The sequence below is a fragment of the Emys orbicularis genome, chromosome 22 (genome assembly GCF_028017835.1).
Source record: "Emys orbicularis isolate rEmyOrb1 chromosome 22, rEmyOrb1.hap1, whole genome shotgun sequence".
NCBI lineage: Eukaryota > Metazoa > Chordata > Testudines > Emydidae > Emys > Emys orbicularis.
In genome coordinates, this window is record NC_088704.1 from 8,318,803 (window position 1) to 8,338,697 (window position 19,895).

Below are 19,895 nucleotides of genomic sequence, written 5' to 3' on the forward strand. Positions count from 1 at the left end.
CAACTGTGGTAATCATACTGCAATTGTGTTGTGGTCCATGTTCCTTTTGCCAATCAGTGCAGCCCTTCAGTAAGTCATAAGCCTACTGAAACACCCAAAATGTTTGCAGCACCATTCTCTGCTGCGGCCAGATTTTTTTTTTTTCCCCCTTTTTTATTTTTCTTATAAAAAACACCTGCTATTAATATTCTATTCGAGCTCAAAGTGGCTCAGCTTGGGGCAAAGGCACCATTAAAACACCATGTTTTCTTACAGAATTCTGCATTTGTAATTGGTAGAACAGTAGAAATGTACAGCACCAATCCTCAGGTGGGGTGGGGATGCGTATCGTAATGAGTCCTCAGGAACCCTGTGCCAGGGCTTATTAGTCTGTTCGGTCAGTATTCTATTTTTTCACTTTTTTTTTTTTTTTCTTTCTGTATTTTCCCTTTCACTGGAATGCTCTGATTATGTATCAGCTGACCATAGGCTCCACGTCCGCCTCTCTGTCAAACTCATCTTGAATCTCATCTGTGTTTCCTGAGTCACTGCTGGCTACAGAGCTGGGAGATGGAGAATTTCTGCAGAGAAAGATTTAGACAAAGTTCAGCAAGTGATGCTGTTAAACACTGCTCTTTCTGTTCATTTTAAGAAAAAGAAAAAAAAAAGGGGGTCCCTTTCCATCCTCAAGTAAGGTAAAAAAGTGTCACTGTATCTGGACTTACATTTTCTAATGAGTATTAATAGTGAAACCTAGCACTTCTCATCCATAGAATCTCAGTGTTGTACAAATGTGAGTATCACTAGCCCCATTTTACGATAGGGATGTGGAAGCTGAGAGCGCAAATGACATACCAGTCTTCCAACACAACAGTGAGCATCAAGCCTCTTTGGAAGGTGCGAAAAACTTCCTTTCCAAACTGAAGAAAGCACCAACCGGAAGTATTTTACTTAACTGCTTTTTAATGGACTGTTAGGCAATGTGTCTGCAGGAGGAGTTCTTCGAGAACAGCAGAGAACCAAGGAACATCCTATTTACCTGTCAGCCGAGCCTTTGATAAGTCTACGACAGGTTTCCATCTGTACGTCCAGGCCCCTCTTCATACTGCACATTTCCATGTATTCGTGGAGGTGACGATTCATGTCACTCTTGGCTGTAGCTAGCTCCAGCTGTCCAAAACAAGGGACGGTGGTCAGCATATAACAAGGAGACTTGCTAAATCCCCGTACTGTCCAGTTTTACGGGTTGTTGCCATACTGAATGTCATGCAACCACTCCAATAACCTATTCCTTACACATTCATGAGGTCCACAGGGCATCCTTACTTTCCATCTTAGCTGAGGTTACCATATTTATCAGCTTCTGCCCAGTACTGCAATCCTGTTTAGTTTTGCTGCTTTCAACAGCTCTCAGCTACTAATTGTTTGCACCCTGTTTGTCAATGTACAGCGATTCCTTAAACCTGAAAGCTGCCTGTGAGATGCTATTTATATTTTATGGCTCGTGGCTGGAGCATAAAGATCTTGAGAAGCTCTACTAGTGCAGCCTGGCATTCTCAGAAATCATGCCTTAGCAACCAGAGGGATTTCCCAAGGGGAGAGAGAAAGGATGTTGTAGAAAACTGGCAAAATCTCCATGTATTTTTATTTATACTCGTCTGAGCTGTCTTTTACCCACTAGTTACAACTTTACACTCACTCTAGATAGTAGAGTCTCAGGTAGGTTATTGCGCTATGGAGGAGGGATGTGCCCTACTGCGGATGATGCTGAGAGTCAAGTTCTGCAGTTACATATACACAATCCATATACAGAGCGCACAGTTTGGGCCAGGGAGTACCCACAGTACTGATGTTCATAAAAGATTTTTAAGCTGGTGAATAAATCCTTACGCAGAGTATTTTTCTTTCACAGGGGAGCACTTTCTCACCTCAATCTGTCCTATTGTTTCCTGATATTCTTGGTCTCTTGTTTTGAAGAAAGATTCTGTTTCATGGATCAAGTTTCCCAGATTCTCCTCCTGCTACAGAAGAACATTACAGGCCAGTTAGTGAGGACAGATTAAAACGGTTTATGGAATTGCTCATTTAGGTCCCAATCACGTAGCCCTTTAGTTACACAACTAGCTCCCTACCCAACCCTTAATCCACTATGACTGCTTGTGGATAACGGCTTCAGGATTTGTCCCATAGAGTCACATTTTTCAAGGTGCTTAGGCACTAGTGGGATTTTCAAACACCCCTCAGCATCCAAAACTCATTGATTTCAATGGGTGTGGGTGCTTAGATACTTTTGAAAATCCCACTAGGCACCTAAAGAACTAAAAATCTGGCTTTTAGTGACTCCGTGACTAATAAAGACCTCCATGACTTCAGCCCTGGTGGCTGGGAGCTGCAGGGTCCTGCCGCCTCCCACAGTGACAGAGAGCCGTGAGGTACCCCCGCCGCCTCAGGCAGTGGGCCCTCAAGCTCTCAGCTGCCATGGGCAGCAGGGGTACCCCGCAGCTCCCCACCAGCCACAGAGGACAGGGGGATCCCCTGCAGCTCCCCAGCCACTACTGGGGGACTCTGGAGCTCTGAGCCCCCATGGGTGGTGGGGGCCCCAGAGCTCCCAGCCACCCCGCAGCTGCCCAGTCCCTTCCCATTTTACCATGGATTTTTTATAGACTAAGTTATTTACTGAGTCTCCGTGATTTTGGCACGGGCAGGAGAGACATCCACTGCTCCAAAGAGTTTACACTGAATAAACACTAGCAGTGTAGCCAGTGCCAGACAAACCACCCATGATATACTGGAGCTACTTTGGTAGATTACTGGAAGGCTTCATGGAAGCCACATGGGGCTTTTTATTTTTATTTTTAAAGTTTGAGTGAAGAGGAAGTAGTCTGAGTCATGAATTGAGGAAGGCTCCACAAATGAAAGGATTAGCACAAAAAGATGAATGATTATGATGCATTATTGTATTTCCATAGCATCTATGAGCCGTGGTCCTGGACCAGGACCCCATTGTGCTAGGTGTTGTACAAAGAAGGATTAACAGATTTTAAGACCAAAAGAGACAATTTTGATCATCTCATCTGAGGACCTGCATAACATAGGCCAGAGAATCTCAGCCAGCAAATTTCTGTATCAAGCCCATAACTTCTGTTTGAGCTATGATTTTAAGAAAGACATCTAGCCTTTAAACGACTGAGTATATCACATCTCTAGGTAAGTTGTGCTAATGGTTAGTTCCCCTCAGGCTTAATTTGTCTAGTTTTAGATTCCAATCATTTAATTCCATTATACTGTTTCTGCTAGATTAGAAAGCCATCTAGCATAAAAAAATCTCTTCCCCATATAGGAAGACCATGATCAAGTTACCTCTTAATCTTCTCTTGGATAAACAAACTAAATGGAGCTTCGTAAGTTTCTCACAAAAGGTCATATTTTTCAGACCTTGAATCATTCTTTTAGCTCTTTAATAACCCTTCCCAGTTTTTCTACATTCTTTTTGAAGTGTTGACACCAGAAATAGACACAGCAGAGTCCAGTAATGGTCCGACTATTAACACACATTGTTCAAAGGAACCCACCTCACCAAGCAGTTCAAATCAGTCTGTACAACTGACCTGTTCCCATCATTTACCACTCCAATTTGTGTACTCTCTGCAATTTTCTTCCAGAACATTGATGAAGATATAAAACAACATTGAGAAATGAACAGATCCCTATAGGACACTCCAGAAACAACCCCACTCGATAACAATTACCCATTTACAATTACTTTGAGCCCTATCAGTTAACCAGTTTTTAATCCATTTAATATGAGTAACATTGATTTCAGTATAATGCCCTTTTTAAAAAAAAAAAAAAATCTATGTCAAAAGGGACTAAATCAAATGCCCTACAGAAGGCTAAGTATACCATCACAGTTAAATTTTGTTTGACAAACCCTATTTTCCATAAAACTATGATGATTGGCATTAATTACGCTACCATCCTTTAATTCTTTAAATATTGCATCCATATCAGCCTTTCCATGAGTTTGCCTGGGATCGATGTCAGGCTAGCGGGCCGATGATTTACCAGAGTTATCCCATTTTCTTTTTTTCCATGCAAAAGGATTTTAAGGAAGGAGGCCACAAATGAAGGTGGCTGGGGTGTGGAATAAGAACTCTACTGGGGGAGACTCAGGCATGTAAACCACTCTGATGCTAAAGCCCAGGCACATACTCAAACAGTCCGTCTTAATTCAGAATCTCCATCTACAAGGCAAATCTACCCTTTCCTTGTGTAATATTCATTCAGAAGGATTTAAGCCTCTTAAAACCTTTAGAGTTACACCACAGAAGGTCTGAGTTCTGTAATATGCCACTGATAACTGAGCTTATACATGCACACATGGCTATATGCAAATAATCTGTCACTAATTCCAGCACACAGCCACATTACCTTATCATTCTGGCACTCTCCCGGCTCACCAGAAGACATATAGCTAAATATGCAGTATTCTGCAGTCTTAGCTCTTTTAAGTAATCTCTGCAGTTTCAGCATGTGCCATATGATACACAAATGGAAAGATGTAAATTAACACACTCCTGGCAGTCAACACAAGACAATATTCAGGAGACAGCTGCCTCAGCATCTTTATATTCTAGTGGTGATGGGGTGGGGGAAGGCAGAATTCCTACTCACCCAGAGCTGTCATGCTACTCAGTAATGGAGTAAGTGGAGGCGCTTACAGCCAAAGGTAGTTAAATGACTTCAAGGGATGATGAGCAAGTGAGAGTATGGGAAGGATAAGATTTAAAGCAATAGATCATCAGAGGCATTAGTTTTAAAAAGTATCTTTTTAGTTCCTTTTGCCTTGTATTTTATTTTTAACGTTATATTTAAGTTTTGAGGGAGCAAACAGACAAGATTGATGGAGGGTAGATCAGTATCAGAAAGCAAGCCAAAACTTAAGAGGATCTGAAAAAGCAAGTTTTCATGGCAAACTGGATCACCAGCCAAAGATCCAAAGGCTGAGAGTGGCTATACAAGATAAGCTGCAGTATGCCATCCCCTGAAGGAAATAAATGGGACACAAGTAAAAAACACAACAACTCAGCTCACTTCTCCTTGAAGGTCAATTGAAGGATTGCAGTTTGTGAAGTCTTCCCAGAGAAGCAGGGTGTCTTCATTCTCCTCCCATGTTAAACTGTCACAGTCATCATCAAAATCAAATGTCTCACGCCTATTAAAAGAGCAGTAAAAAGAAAAAAAAGGGTAGAAATTATTTCAAACCATGTCTTTCCAGAGTCTTGGAAATACCTGCAAAAGAACAGGCTTAAAACACTACATTAAAACTATAGGAGGAAAGGAAGAGAAACAGCAATGCAACAGCTGAAAAATCTAAAGGCTATTAAAAACAGGCTGTGCTGCTCTGTCTGCAAGGTTCTGACACTGGGCTTCTCCCCACCTGCAACAGAGTACTGGAATCTTGTCAACATTCATTCTACTTTAAACAGACAATTCCAGTTTTGGCCTCTAGATGGTGCTTTAAGTTTGCCATTTCAGCACTGAACAGTTGCTAAACCACAAGAATGTTTTAAACTATTCTGTTACGTAGGAGGAAATCAAGTTTGACTGAAAATGTAGTTTTAAATGTTCCCAAAAGCAAAGGGCAATAGAATGGTTCCCATGGATTTTTTTTTTTTAAAGTGTCAAATGGAAAGTTTTTACACAAACATTCCGCCTACAGCACTTGCAAATCAAATGTTGCAGTTCCAAGAAAGAGACCAACTGTGAACAAATTAAATAGACTCCACTGATTTTCATTCTCCAAACAGAGGCACAAAACCGCATGAGTAAAAAATCCTGTTTATTTTCTCATTTAAATTCCATTTTGAGTAATAGTTTCATTAACATAGGTTAAAAATAGCCTGCAATAATTTTTAATTTGACGGAGTCCCTTTAATTTGGGCAGTTACTAAGTAAATTAGAGGTTTCAGAGTAGCAGCTGTGTTAGTCTGTATCCGCAAAAATAACAGGAGTACTTGTGGCACCTTAGAGACTAACAAATTTATTGTAGAGAGGCAAAGTTTGTCTTGTAAATGGCTTGTCTAGTTTTTGTAAAGTCTATCCATGAGGAAGTTTGTGTGGAAGGTTGGTTTCTTATGAGAGTATCCAGTTTTGAGAGCTCATTCTTAATCTTTCCCTGTTTGTTAGTCTCTAAGGTGCCACAAGTACTCCTGTTATTTTTAAGTAAATTAGAGTTACAAGAAAGAAGAGACTTGAGACACTTGAACCGCAGCAGAATGGAAATTCTACTCTAGCTACTTTGTTTCTTTTCCTTGTTAAAGCAGAGCCTGAAAAAAAGGCTTCTTGTTTTATAGTCGCTCTCTTGTTTCAGGCTTAGACATATTTTTGTTTCCTGAGTTCGTTTCCTTTTAAGATGATCACATCAAGCCAACAAGTTGAGTCCAACTCTGTATCATATGAAAAAGTTAAAGAATTTGGCAAGAGGACAGGCAGGGAATGTACGTCTACTGATGACCAGCCTTGCTTATTTTTAAAACTTCTAGTTTAATGCACCCGCCCTTCACAGTCTGTTCAATCATAGTTCTTTTCACTCTAAGAGCTCACTGTTTGAAAAGACAAAGACCACCCAATTTAAACTGTTGCCTGCTTTAGCAGTATTCATTGTTCAAAGATGGTTATTTGTTTTATTTGAATACTCAGGAACTTCCACTAATAACAGTGCTTTAATGATGCACCTCATTAATTACAGCTCAAAAAAACAAATTATTTTCATCTCTGGTGTTGGTATGAGTCAGATTATTTGGTGGTGTATATCCCCCGCACCTCCCACCCACAAATCCATTGCCACAAAACCTAAGGGGATGCAAGTTTGAAATACCTTTGTTTATCACAGGTCACTTAGATGAACCTATGACCATTCAGTGTTATTATTTAGATCAACCACATTTGAAGTTAATGACAGGATTTCTAGGTGCTGCTGCTGCTGATACAAGAGTTTTTTCTTATTAAATCAAGTTTATAAAAACAACCATTGTAGAAGCCTGTTGCATTTTAATAATGAAGCCATAAATTACTGCAAAGCTTGCGTCAGTAATTCATTGAAAGGAAAAAGGAAAGCAAAAAACACACCAGCAGCATGACTGGCTGCGTGGGAAGAGATAAGAAAGACACAATGAAGAGGGGTTAGTGTCGTACCCAAGGATCTTCAGAATGTCACAAATGAGTCCTCCTCCCCCCACCCCCAATAGAAAGTTTTGTAAAGTGTGTGTGTTGTGGACTTGGAAGATTTATTTGCTAATTAGGAGAGTATTAGAGACAGAGCATTAAGAGGACTTCACCATACAAATCAAATCTTAAGTTCCTTGTTTTTTAAACTAGTGTTGGAATTAGTGTTTGTATCATGTTTTCAGTATAATACTGTAAATGCTAATTACTAAAAACTCCACAAAAATAATCTGTTGGCTTGCAGTTAAGCACATTGAATTTCAGCAATGAAAGAAGTAAAGAAACCTAAAATGCATTTCTAGGACACTATGAAAGAACTACAGTTGGCTGAATGTTGACAAGGAGAAGAGGGCCAGGGGGAGTTGATAGTGAGCACCTAAGGTCCATGTTTGGAGTGGCATTAATAAGGGAGTCACCAACAGCTCTCCAGCTCAGGGAGTTCCCATTATGTAAGACTTGAAAAGCATTATAGTGACTATTTTGGTAGCAGCCAACCAGGGCAGAAAGCAACAAGCCTGAACTCTAGAGATTATGAAATTTACTATCTTGTACAGGGGTGGCCAACCTGTGGCTCCAGAGCCGCATGCGGCTCTTCAGAAGTTAATATGCGGCTCCTTGTATAGGCACCGACTCTGGGGCTGGAGCTACAGGTGCCAACTTTCCAATGTGCCGGAGGGTGCTCACTGCTCAACCCCTGGCTCTGCCACAGGCCCTGCCCCCACTCCACCCCTTCCCGCCCCTTCCCCTGAGCCTGCCATGCCCTCGCTCCCAGAGCCTCCTCCACGCCACAAAACAGCTGATCAGGAGGTGCGGGGAGGGAGGGGGGAGTCACTGATCAGCAGGCTGGGAGGCGCTGGGAGTACATGACAAAGCCCCCAGAGCACGCTTGCCACAGTTGGTGGCAGATGCTAGAGAAGCACATGCCAATCCTCTCTGGAGAGGCAATAAGGAGCACTGCAGAGCTCATAGCCCCCAGACTTCCTGAACTATCTTGTCCTGCACCACCAGTAAGATGGTTCTGGAGTTTTTGATAGGCTGCTATAGCTCTGCTACCACCACCCCAACTTTGGGGGGGGAGGGGAGGAGTTAAAGCAGGAATTTGCCCTACTAATTCTAATCCGCAAGAACACACCAGTCCTGAGCAAAACTGTTCCAGCATTAGTGTCCTTAACATCCATAACTAGGTATTCTGGTGTTGGAGTTCCTAGACAGAATCGCCATGACGGTTGGCTAAAGTTAATTCCAAACCCTCCTGCAGAAATTCTGTATTCATATCATGAACTGAGCTTTTAGCAAACAAGTTAAGGAAAAACAATTACTTCTCACACTCCATTCAGACAAAGAGGCAGATGCGGGGGGGAAAAAATCTCACAACTCTGGAAATCTCTAACATTTATGCCAGACCATATAAATAAGGGCAGAGTTTCATTCTTGAGCATGCTACACATTAGCTACAAGCAGGGTGATTATTAAATAAAAGTTTAGAAGTCTAATTTCACTATTTATTGCTATTTGCTTCTGCATTCTACTCAGTGTGGACAGTGAAAATAAACTGTTCAGCTACACTTTTGTTTATATCTAAATTTCACTGAGAGTCTTATGCACTACCAAAATTCTGCAGTCTGAGTTCAACTAATGCTGAATATTTGGTGAAAAACTAATTCTACTGGAGGTTTAGAAAGTTTGTGGAAACACACTGGGGTCTTGGATTGTGACAACAAAAATCATCTGAATTTGGGATCTCAGTTGACCTGAAAGTCCCACAATAAAGACATCATACTCTACAGAATACTCACAGCTGATTAAACATTCGCTTCATTTCATCTGTGATGTTCAGAGAACAGCTGACTTCGTCATCTGATAATCTGCTGTTGTCTCCATCCTGCTCAGAGAGGTCATCGTCAGATGTTAGCTTGCGTTCTTTCTTTTTGGAAGCCACCTTAATCGGAGAGAAGGGCAGTGACTGGAAGGTTCAACTGAGGTGCTGCACCGAAGGATGCAGAGATAAGAAAGGAGAGGTGTTAGGTTGGGTGGAAGATAATGGTTCAACAGTACCCAGTGATTCAGGTGCGTGAGTGACTGCACGCATTAAGGACAGGAATCGCATCTGTTAAGAAGTGGTGAACGTAGAGCAAAAGGAAGCAGTTCAAAATGGCACAGAGCAAAGCAAGCTGCAGACTGCCAGAGCTCTACATACAGGATGTACTCGCCGGCAACATTATATGGGCTACAGAAGAGCATGCGAAGGCTAGAACGATACAGGGACCAAGCATAAGCTGGCGAGAATGCCCAGGCAGCAGGCTTGAGAGCAATGACAGTCTCTCCCTCTCTTGCCACTACCATCACAAGCCTGGTGCTTTCAGAGATGAACACTCACAGAAAGTACACAACACTCTTTTAAAGGTAATCTTGATTACTTTGCTATTCCCACCCCACTAGCACAGGCACAGATTGCTAGTCATCACTCTGACAGTACAAGAGATATGTGGGAACTGAACTGTGAAAATATTTGAACAAACCCAAATAAATGCAGTTGATAGATGTGCAAAGAGACCCCAAAGCTAACCCTGCAAAGTGAAGGATCATTCTTTTGTCCCGTGGGACTTTGGCACAAATATTCATGAGTATTTACAGATGGCGTGATGTAGTCTCGAACACATTTAAAGCACAAAATAAATGCCAAATCTCCTCTTTAATTTTCACTAATTTGCTAACTGAACCATTCAGAACCGGTGTTGGTCTTTGGGCTGATGATTTTAACCACTGCATACTTGATCAAAACTGTGTACTCAATTTAGAGAAATAGCACAGTTTTACCACTTATCAAAGTTAAAAGACAAGATCGCTCTTTAGAACAACGGAATACTGATAAACACAGGAGAGCCGCAATTCTCTCCCCCCATCAAGTAGGAAATTTGAATCCATTTCTGTCCAGATTACCCCAAACAAAAGCTAATGAAAACTCATGTTTACCTTAGCTAAGCATTTTATAAGACATATTAAAAAGTTGATCTGGAATGGAGGAGAGTTTACTGTTCACCACATTTAAGACATATCCATGTGAAAGGCTCAAGAGAAGGGCAAGGACTTTTTGTGCAGCCCTAAGTAGCTACTGTACTAGAAAGATTTAAAAAGTCAGACCTATTTATTCGAAGACAGAAAGGGAAGTTGAGGTAAGTTGGAAGGGCCAGTGATCAATTTAAAATGCAGTTATGATTTAAAAAAAAAAAAAAAAAAAAAGAGGCTGTGCTAAAGGCACTCGATCACTCAATAGCTGTTTTTTGAGCTATAACTGCCTACTTTTCGAGCAAAAGAAGTTACTCTTTTTCCCCTGTTAGTATTGCACAGCCAATATAGCTATGGGAAAGTAAACTGTATTCTATTCACCCTCACATATCAGAGTAATTGTAGTTAACTAACCATCAGTCACAGAATTTATTTATTTCTCATCCTGGTGTCTGAGCCAAAAATAAGGGCTCAACTTGGAGATCACAGGATGCAAGTACAGTGCATGAAGTTAAAATCCTCTTACTTGTGAAGAGAGCAAATCTGATGGAACTGTTTAGACGAACATGGAATCCCAGGATGCTTTCTTGTACAGTTACTTGTAAACTACCACCACACTTTAAGAATATTTTTCAGAGAACATTCTGAGCTCTCTTTGGAAGGTTTTCTATAAACTCTCAAGTCTTAATATGTGGATCATTGCTACAACTGGAGATAGATTCAGGAAGAAAAGAAGTCTACTGGGGAGAAATTTCAAAAGAAGTTGAGAATGTTGGATGAAGTTTGAGCCTGAACTAAACTCCCCAACATTCCCTCTCTTTCCCCCCCCCCCATACTGCCATCTTGTCCTGCCCTACAGAAAATTCAGGGCCTAATCACCTGGAATATCTTGGAAACGTCTTCAGAGTTGCGCTGCTGTGCTACATCGCACAGCTTAGCTGTAATATCGATTCGACGGCAGATGTCCATGTCCACCTTCATGGCCTTTTCTTGGATCTTTGTGTCCAGGTCTGTCATGGGCTGCAGGAAGGACAGTAGTGGATTATCTTCTATTGTTACACAGTTCAGGAGAGAAGAGATACCCACCGTATCTCTATAAACCCGGAGCACACCATTCTTATATCACATTGAGCCTGTTCTCCAGGGAAAGGCAGCACAAGGATAGTCTAGATTAGACAACTACTGGAATTAACACTTTCAAATCCGATTCCAACAAATACAAGTGTTTGAGAATGAACACTAGCTACTGAGATACTCATTCCCACAGCACAGAGTCCTAGACCCAGCAAAAGTCAACCCTTATGGACTCAGTGAAGCTATGAAATGGAGGGGAAAAGACTTAAACCTGTTAAGCAAGCAAAGAACAAGATGGGGGATTTGATGATACTTCATCATTTTTGCCCACTTCAGATAGGAAGTTAGCACTTCATTGTAAAGAAAAGTTAGTCAGATTCTGCTCTGAAAAAATTGTGCACTAACTTCATATATATCTCACCAAAAAAGTTAACAGGGCTAGTCTATAGACGTCCATGTGAGTTTGGTACAGAGCAAAAGTAATACCCACATTAATCTGTCTTCTGTCCCAGCAGAGAACTGTATGCCACTGAATCATATCGTGCTGCACATTAGACAGAAGTTATATATATTATTTGTAAGTAGCTGCTCCTCCTTCCCCATTGGCAATGTTGCTGCATGACTGAGGAGATTTTCTCCATTTATAACTGTAGAGTTTCTGTGCTAGAAAACCTATGCTGTGTTGGGAAGGACTGGCCTGAATGCAAGTGATAGCCTACTTTCACATAGTATTTGGGAAAACATCAGTCAAAGACGTGTATTACTCTGTAAGCACTACTTTCCACGTGGAAATGCTTTTGCTAACTAAATCAGAAAGGTTTGTTTTGTTTTTAATTTCCTCCATCCAGGGTAATCTTTCTCCACATGAAACATAAGTAGACTAGAGAAGATTTTTTTAATCAAAATGTTTGTGTTCAGAAAAAACATGTCTACACAAACATGAAAACATTTGACAAAAGCTTTGATAAAGAGTATTTATATTTGTGCAGTTTGTCAACAGGACAAAAAACATAACCTGCAAGTCATTTAGTTAGACATTTTTTGTCCTGAATATCATTGGGTAACTATGCAAAAACAGTTACAGCTTTCCACACAGCTGTGTGGCTTTCTCTACCACTCTGCTTAGCTCCACCTTGCAGAGCTCAGAAAGGCTGGAGGAAGCACTTGTACTTCAACTACAACAGGATGTTGTATTCACTACCTCCCTCAGTATGCACAGTAGAAAATTACAGGGGAAGGATGCAGCTCTAACAAATAGCTCACATTCTGAGTAACTTTCCCAGACCTGAAGAAGAGCTCTAGCGTAAGCTTGTCTCTTTCACAAAACAGAAGTTGGGCTAATAAAATATATTACCTCACCTACCTTGTCTCTCTAAATTGCTCTCCTTCAGACTGTATTTAATCCAGCAAGTATTTCTATTTTTGATGAACCATTCAAAGAGGGGACCAGTGAACGGCTGAATTTTTTAGGAGTAGGCCTAGCAGCCCTGAGAGAATGGATGCGACTTCAGGGAACAGGTTCTGCAAGTTTGCATCAGACTGGGGGTGCGGGGGGGGGGGGGTAGGGGGGGAATAAAATTCTTATAAAATTACAGACTAGATATGCATCATGATTGATCTTAGGTACACTGCTGGCATCAGCAACTCTTCAGTAAAAGAGAAGCCAGGTGAACCTTAAAATCCTGCTCTTTTATCTTACTTACGCATTTTCCTCTCACCTATGCACACTAGCCCTACACACTGACAGTCAGACAATATGCTATGACTATAGCCAGACTGTAAGATAAAGTTCTCAAAACTGCCAGTCATGACATTACCAGATCCCACAGCTTTGGGGGAAAATATAGACTCAAAAAGGACAATGGTAGAACTCCAGAGATATACACAGTTTATAAGTTTTCTAAAAGGAGACAGCAGCACTGCAGACAAAACCATATCCTGGAACCAATGACACAGAAACTGGGATAGTCTCGATAAGAGCCTTTCACAAAGGTAGAATTGGGACTGCCATTTTAGATTTCCTTTCTGACAATAACTGCTTGTACGACTCAAATCAAAATCACCCTGTATTATAAGAGTACCAATGGCTGCATAATGGTTGAACTTTTACCCTAATAGCATGTGGATTCTCCAATGCATCATTTCAAAGGCTGCAAATTTGAATGAGGTCGTTGCTAGCTGGTGAGAAGGGAATGGGAAGTCAGGGTTATGGGCTAAGCAGCAAGTTTAATGCATCTCTACACAGACCAGACAGGAAGCGGGGGGGGGGGGGGGGGATGAAGAGTGAGGGTGATCTGTCTGATGCATTAGATCATAAAGGCAGCCATAATACTAACTACAAAGCAGCACTCATTAAAACCATAACCATTTTATGAATGAAGCCATTTGCATGACAGATAGATTTCACAAAAGCAGGTGGGGATGGGCCACTCTATTTCCCAGGGTACTTACATCACTCATCAGACCCTTAAAGACAACAAGCTCTGCTTTCAGCCGCTCAATCTTTTCATTTAACTCTTCCTGGACAGCTTCAGCTTCTTGAGCCTCCTATGAGGGAGAAAATAAGGAAAGAGCTAAATATCTGGAAGCATTTACTTAACTGCTAAGCTTCACAAAGGTGGAAAATAGCTGGTAGCCTTGAAAGCCTGCCCATACCACCTGCACCAACCTCAATAGCCCCACTGCTACTCTACAAATGCAAGTGGTGAAAGGAGCATGGGTGAGTTTCAGGACTGGCCTACCTTGCTGCTCAACCAAGAGCATAGTGGGAGTGAAGGAGAGGAGAATATTTAGATGGAGTGTGGTCCAGGGGTTGCATCATATCAGCATACTTTCCCCTACTTCAATCTGAACACTAGGAACTTCCAATGTTAAGAGAACCCCAATTCAGGGATTGGTTTTGTTCTATTAAGAAGGGTTCTCATGATGATGAGAGGCTAATGGCTTGGACTACTGTAGCTGAATACTCCAAAGAAGCAACCCTTTACCTTCATTAAGTTAAGAGATTGCCTTCTGCAAAAGAACTGATACAGGATTAACATCCCATTTATTGCATATACTGAAGAATAAAGATGCATTGCTTGAAGATTGAACTAGGTGAATCAAGGCACTCCTCCTGCTTCAGTTATAAAATTCAGCATCAAGCAGCCTAAGGTTTCAAATATTAACAGCTCTATCCAGCAGGAGGTAATTCAGCTACCATAACTACAAGGGCTCAAGACTCTTAGGATCAGAGAGTAATTAATCCAGACAAAATATTAATTTTAAATGACCAGATTAAAGGGGAAAAACCTATACTATAAAGTATTTTAGCTCAAGAGTTGGAGGAATGGTGGTCAGTACTAGGAAAGTCCAGATCCCACTCAAAACCCACCTCTTGCAAGGTTTCCACCATAGACTCCAGACTCATTCGCTTTGCCAGTTCCTCCTCCCATCTGAAAGAAAAAAAAGATTTGCAGACAGAGATTAGATCAACATTTCTGATTGAGTTTATTCCAACCACAAAGATCTTACCTTACCACTTGTAATAAAAAAAGAAGATTAGATAGTTATTGTAGGTGTCAAGTGGAAAACTTCCCTTAGTCTCAGCCACATGTGCACACACATACTCAAACTGCCAATTTTCAAAGTAGCAATTGGAGTTTAATTAGTTTACCTGCTAACACGATTTTCATTCTTTGACTGTAGCATGTGGACATGTATAAAAATGGGACACTTCCACTGCAGCAGCAATAGGTTGAAAATCTAGACAAGTCAGCAAATTTGCTACTTCTGGTATTTAGCCCTATAAACTCCAGGGACTAGTTATAAGCCTTCTTCATGACAGTATCTTCAAATGCCTATATTTATTCCAGTTGTATCATAGAAGTACAGTTCCAAGCCGAGTATCTATCCTGCAAGGGGGTCCTTGAATGCGGTATGAATGCATGACATATATGCCTTGTTACTGTCACATGCAAGAGGGACCACCATAGTGGGAACCAGGATGGCATTAAGGGAGGGTAAAACTTTCCATCAGTCTCAGATTGCAGGGCACACACGATTTCTAAAAACATTGTATCTTAAGGAAGAACAGTCCCGAATGATTTTTACACATTCCATCTCATCAGTGCACCTCTAGTTCCCAAGCACAGGAAATGGGGAGCTGGTAAGCAACAACAGGGCATTTGGTCCATCAGGAGAGAAGAGGAGATGAAGACTGTTTAACAACATTACCACATGTGGAAAATGCTAAAATCATGGACCAATTTAGGCAAAAATAGAATAAACTGCTTAAGCTACCTCTTACCAGCCAATATTTTAAATAGGCATTAATGCCAGTGAATAGGACCAATTTAGGATGAGTGATATTGAGTGTAAATATATACAAAATGAATATTTCTTCATGTACATTTATAGATCTGATCTGTCAAACTTCGGGCCTGTTCAATAAAAGCAGCAGTTCTAAGTCTGAAAATACTGCTGTTTGCTGACATGTCTGACAAAAATAATTAAACATGAGACGCAAGGGAGGTCAGCAAGAAAAAAATAGAGCACAACCACTGAAATAGAAGAAAGGAAGGATGCCAAGAAGTCGGTCATCAGGCCCAGATCCAATCCTTTCCATTAGCAGTTTTTTGAAGAAAATCTTGTGGGTCTGTTTCATCTCTTTTTAAAAGGTTTATTGGTGCTAGCTTAATATTCACTGTCCTTTGAGCTGATGTCCACCATAAACCAAAGGAGGTGTGAACTGAGCTAGATAGCTTTTCAGCACCTGTCTCCCGTTTGAGTGTTCTGGACTTCAATGTGCCTCTCATTTCTTTCCCAAGATTTCCCCTCATCTTCCATCTCTTTTGATTAAGATTATTCTCCTTTAAGCCCCTGTATCATTCTTGATGGCCACCAATAGTTTTCCCATGTTTATCATATAGCAGAAGTATGGTATTGGTGGCAAGTACTCCACCAATAGGCTTACCCTCAGAATTTCCAGGTTTTCTCATTTATCCTTGCCACTCATCTACATTGTGTTCCTATTCTATTCAATTATCCTCCCCAATTTTCTTAAGTCTTAAGATTTCATGACCTAACTGCACGGTTTTATGTTCTTTCTTCCAAGTTGCCAACAATCAAGTCTGGTCTAATACTGACAGGAACACAGGCCAGGAGAAACAGTTGCTCCATCAGTGACCAATACCCATCAGTCCAGAAATAGAATCCCATTTTCTCCACAAAAACCCATAATGCATATCTGCAGCATTGCATGATTTGCTACGCCTTCCTTGCAATATATGCAACCCTGACTCTAACACTGGACTAACTAGAAGAACCAGGAATTGAAATTAACTAAACACTGATTATATTTCCATCGATCAAAGAGAGATGAGTAAAAAACAATTTTTTTTAATCAGTTTTATTAAATTTTATTACGTTAAGCTCTTCGAACAGTCCTTTTTAATTAATAATTTAAACAGAGTACCTACTAAACTTTCAAATGCTCTATGATGCATCCTAATCTGACGTGCTATTTATAAACATGAAGGCATTTTAAAAAAATTATTAAAGACAGTGCCCCTTTAAGAATATATGCCAAAGTACGGCAATAGATTTAATCCTGCAATTTATAATTGACACTTTTAACATTGTTGAATTATGAATCCATCATTGGATTAGTGTGAAAATATCTGGCAGTCATCTTCCCTTCACACATGGAAAGCTACATGTGGTGAACAAAGTATTGTAGAATTGTGCAAGGTCAATTCTGGAGAGGATGGCAACAAGGTTTCTTCAGTGGATTTTAACATGTACAAGATTGTTGTCTATCACCTTTCTTAGGCCAAGCTTGTGCAACTATTCTAAGAGAAACATTCCTACAGGACACTCATTCACTCAAGTTTAGTAAAAGCCAAAGCTTTATCTCTGGAAAATCTGTCTGAAGCATTCCCAGCTCACTAAAGCCAATTGAACCCCAAAAAACAGTAGCGTCATCAGGCAACAAGGGATTCTCCCATTTAGAATAAAGCTTCTTTTTATAGTTTAACAGAAGCTTGGCTTCTGGCACCAGCAGTTAAAAGGAACCAGGGTCCACTGACTCAGTCAGCTAAACATCCAACAGAAAGTTTCCGTTATGTAAACCTTTGGAATGCAGCAGGTCACAAAATCTGCGCAGACCTTTCACTCAACAAATCCCCTGACAGAGCCTGGGAATTTGAAAGCCTAGTTACAGAGTATGACTGATCACTGCCATTAAGAAATTTGCTTGCACTAATCCAGTAAATACAGTCTACCAAATGACAATTAAAAGCACTCCTATAACCTCTAATTATAATAAGGTATGTTATTTTTGGTCACACTCAGACAAATAGTTTTACAGCTAAATTAGAAGATGCAAGTCATGGATATGAAGGTCTACCCCCCAAAAATATTTACTTTAATCCAAAAATGATAAGATTAAGAACGTTGAAAGGAGAGGGAAGAGTGCATTTTCTGGGTCAATTTCATAATCTTGCCAGCACAGTGTTAAGTCTTCCAATAGGAATAATTTCACCATATTTTCAAGTTTACAAAAGAAACCTGGTAAAGTGACTGGATTTTATGGGACGTTTGTGACACATTAAACAATTCTAAATTCACATACTGTATCATAAGCCCCAACACCCTCCCCTCACAGACTGCAATAGGCTTGCATTTCAAATGCAGTTGAATGCCAAAGGATCATTTCAGCAGGGAAGAACAAAGGCAGCTGTGGGTGTGCTGCAATTCTCTGTCTTAATCCATGACCAGCGGCACCTGAATTTATCATATCCTAATACAGTAGCAGCAGCATTGACTAGGCCCTGCACTAGTGCATTACAATATGACAGGCTGACCGCATTTACTCTTCCCCTGCCACTGCAGGGCAGAGATACTTGGCATGGTAGCATTACATCAACTCTCCAATATGTAAGTGAATGCTAAAGTGGTACAGAAAGACATTACCCGTGTCTTTTCTCTGCCAATTATTTACTGCCAAACAGACTAAAATATTTAGTCTGGAATTTGTATTTGCCACAAATATTTTAGCTTTCATTTCCAATGTCCTATCTGCATTAAGGCTGCTAGTCACATGTACAAGTAGCATCCTTATTTTTCAAACCTCATTTGGTCATCTCGCCTTCTGGACTGTGAAGGACTGCTTAATATTAAATTCACTACATGCAATATGGTCCCCTTCTGCTACATTGAGGATGTGTCGTATGGTTTTAGGCATTCATACTGCATTGCTGCCAGCACACAGTCAGTTGTGAATGCAAGACAGTGTAACTAGATATTAGGAAAACTGCAGTGCGCCGTCTCAAGAGAGATCTGAAATTTATTACTTAAATGCTGAAATGTTGAATACTAATTATATTTAGGTGAAGAGATTTAACCCATTATTTGTATCCATGCCCAAACACATAACATAGCTCTGCGGGGAAATTATTTTTAGTAAATATTACATCCATATATTTTTACTAGTTGTAAGTCAAAAGCAAGCAAAATGCTTCAGCTTCCATCCCGAACACTTCAGTCACTCTGGAAAACTGTCAAAATTATCATTCAGAATCTATGCACAGCCTATGGGGTAACATCATTAACTGCCATCATTCCATTCAGTTCCACTGGTTTAGTTTTTCCATCCTTATGCCATAATTTAACTGCATTTCATAGAAAGGAAGCATACAGCCCCAGTTCCTTTAAGTAGAAAGCAAAGAATTTTTATGGAGAGTGGAAGAAGGGTGCCATCTTTTAAATAATAATAGATTAAAATTATGTTCTCAGCATATATTTATCCATTTCTCCAATGGAAACAGAAATCTGGGCCTTTTAAATATGGTGGTAATTATTATCTAAAGTTAAGTTTTCTTCTGAAAGGAAGCCAGGAATTACATTAGACTGATAATAAATCAGGGTCCCCATCATATATCACTGATCAATAAAGGCAACTTGTTCTCAGTTTCAGAATGCATTCCCTACTGCCTGCCTGACTAGCCTCATGTAACACCTGGAAAAATGAAGTCACCGAGTTGACATCTGGAGGGGGGGGGGGGGAAAAACCATACAAAAACAAAAAAAAATCATCAGTCTTCATCTTCCCCACCACTCTTAACACAAACCTCTGGAGACTTGTTTTTTGGGGGAAGAGGGAGAAAAATGGAAGGAGTGGGGAGAGAAGAATGAGGATTAAATTGAAGATTAAATCTTCCCTTAATGCTTCCAAGCAAATTAGATAATAGATTGGTTTTTGACACTATCATCCTGTATTTGCAGTAACACAAGTATTTTAAAGGGCCTTGGGCAATTGCTGCTACTGTACATTCGAGTATTGCAATAAGCAAAGAAAAAGACAGCATACCCTTGGGAAGGTGCTAACTACTGTGCATTGGCACAGACATATGAAACATGTACTAAGCAGTACTACAGAATTTTAGGCTAGCCAATTTCTGCCCACTCAATTTCTCTTCCAACACAAGAGCTGAACTGCAAGTCAACCACAGCATGTTTCAGATGCCCTTAAAAATCCTCTGCTTCTAAGCAACCTGATAGGCTCTGCATGTAAGTGGTGCTGCTGTGACAGACCTATGAAGATGCTTCTGTAGCACTTCAACACATAT

The 19,895-nt window shown here is 40.5% G+C and overlaps 1 protein-coding gene across 1 annotated transcript in view; it reads right to left on the reverse strand.

Annotated features, from left to right (window-relative positions):
- IFFO2 (intermediate filament family orphan 2) overlaps window positions 1–19,895 on the reverse strand; it is a 49,483-nt gene continuing 29,588 nt past the window's right edge. Inside the window, exons 2-9 of the mRNA XM_065421303.1 lie at window positions 14,660–14,720; window positions 13,738–13,833; window positions 11,092–11,232; window positions 9,003–9,145; window positions 5,074–5,194; window positions 1,908–2,000; window positions 1,019–1,149; window positions 1–560 (exon numbers count right to left, since the gene is read on the reverse strand). Of these exons, the coding sequence (XP_065277375.1) occupies window positions 455–560; window positions 1,019–1,149; window positions 1,908–2,000; window positions 5,074–5,194; window positions 9,003–9,145; window positions 11,092–11,232; window positions 13,738–13,833; window positions 14,660–14,720 (892 nt within the window). The 3' untranslated portion in view covers window positions 1–454. The remainder of the gene's footprint in view (window positions 561–1,018; window positions 1,150–1,907; window positions 2,001–5,073; window positions 5,195–9,002; window positions 9,146–11,091; window positions 11,233–13,737; window positions 13,834–14,659; window positions 14,721–19,895) is intronic.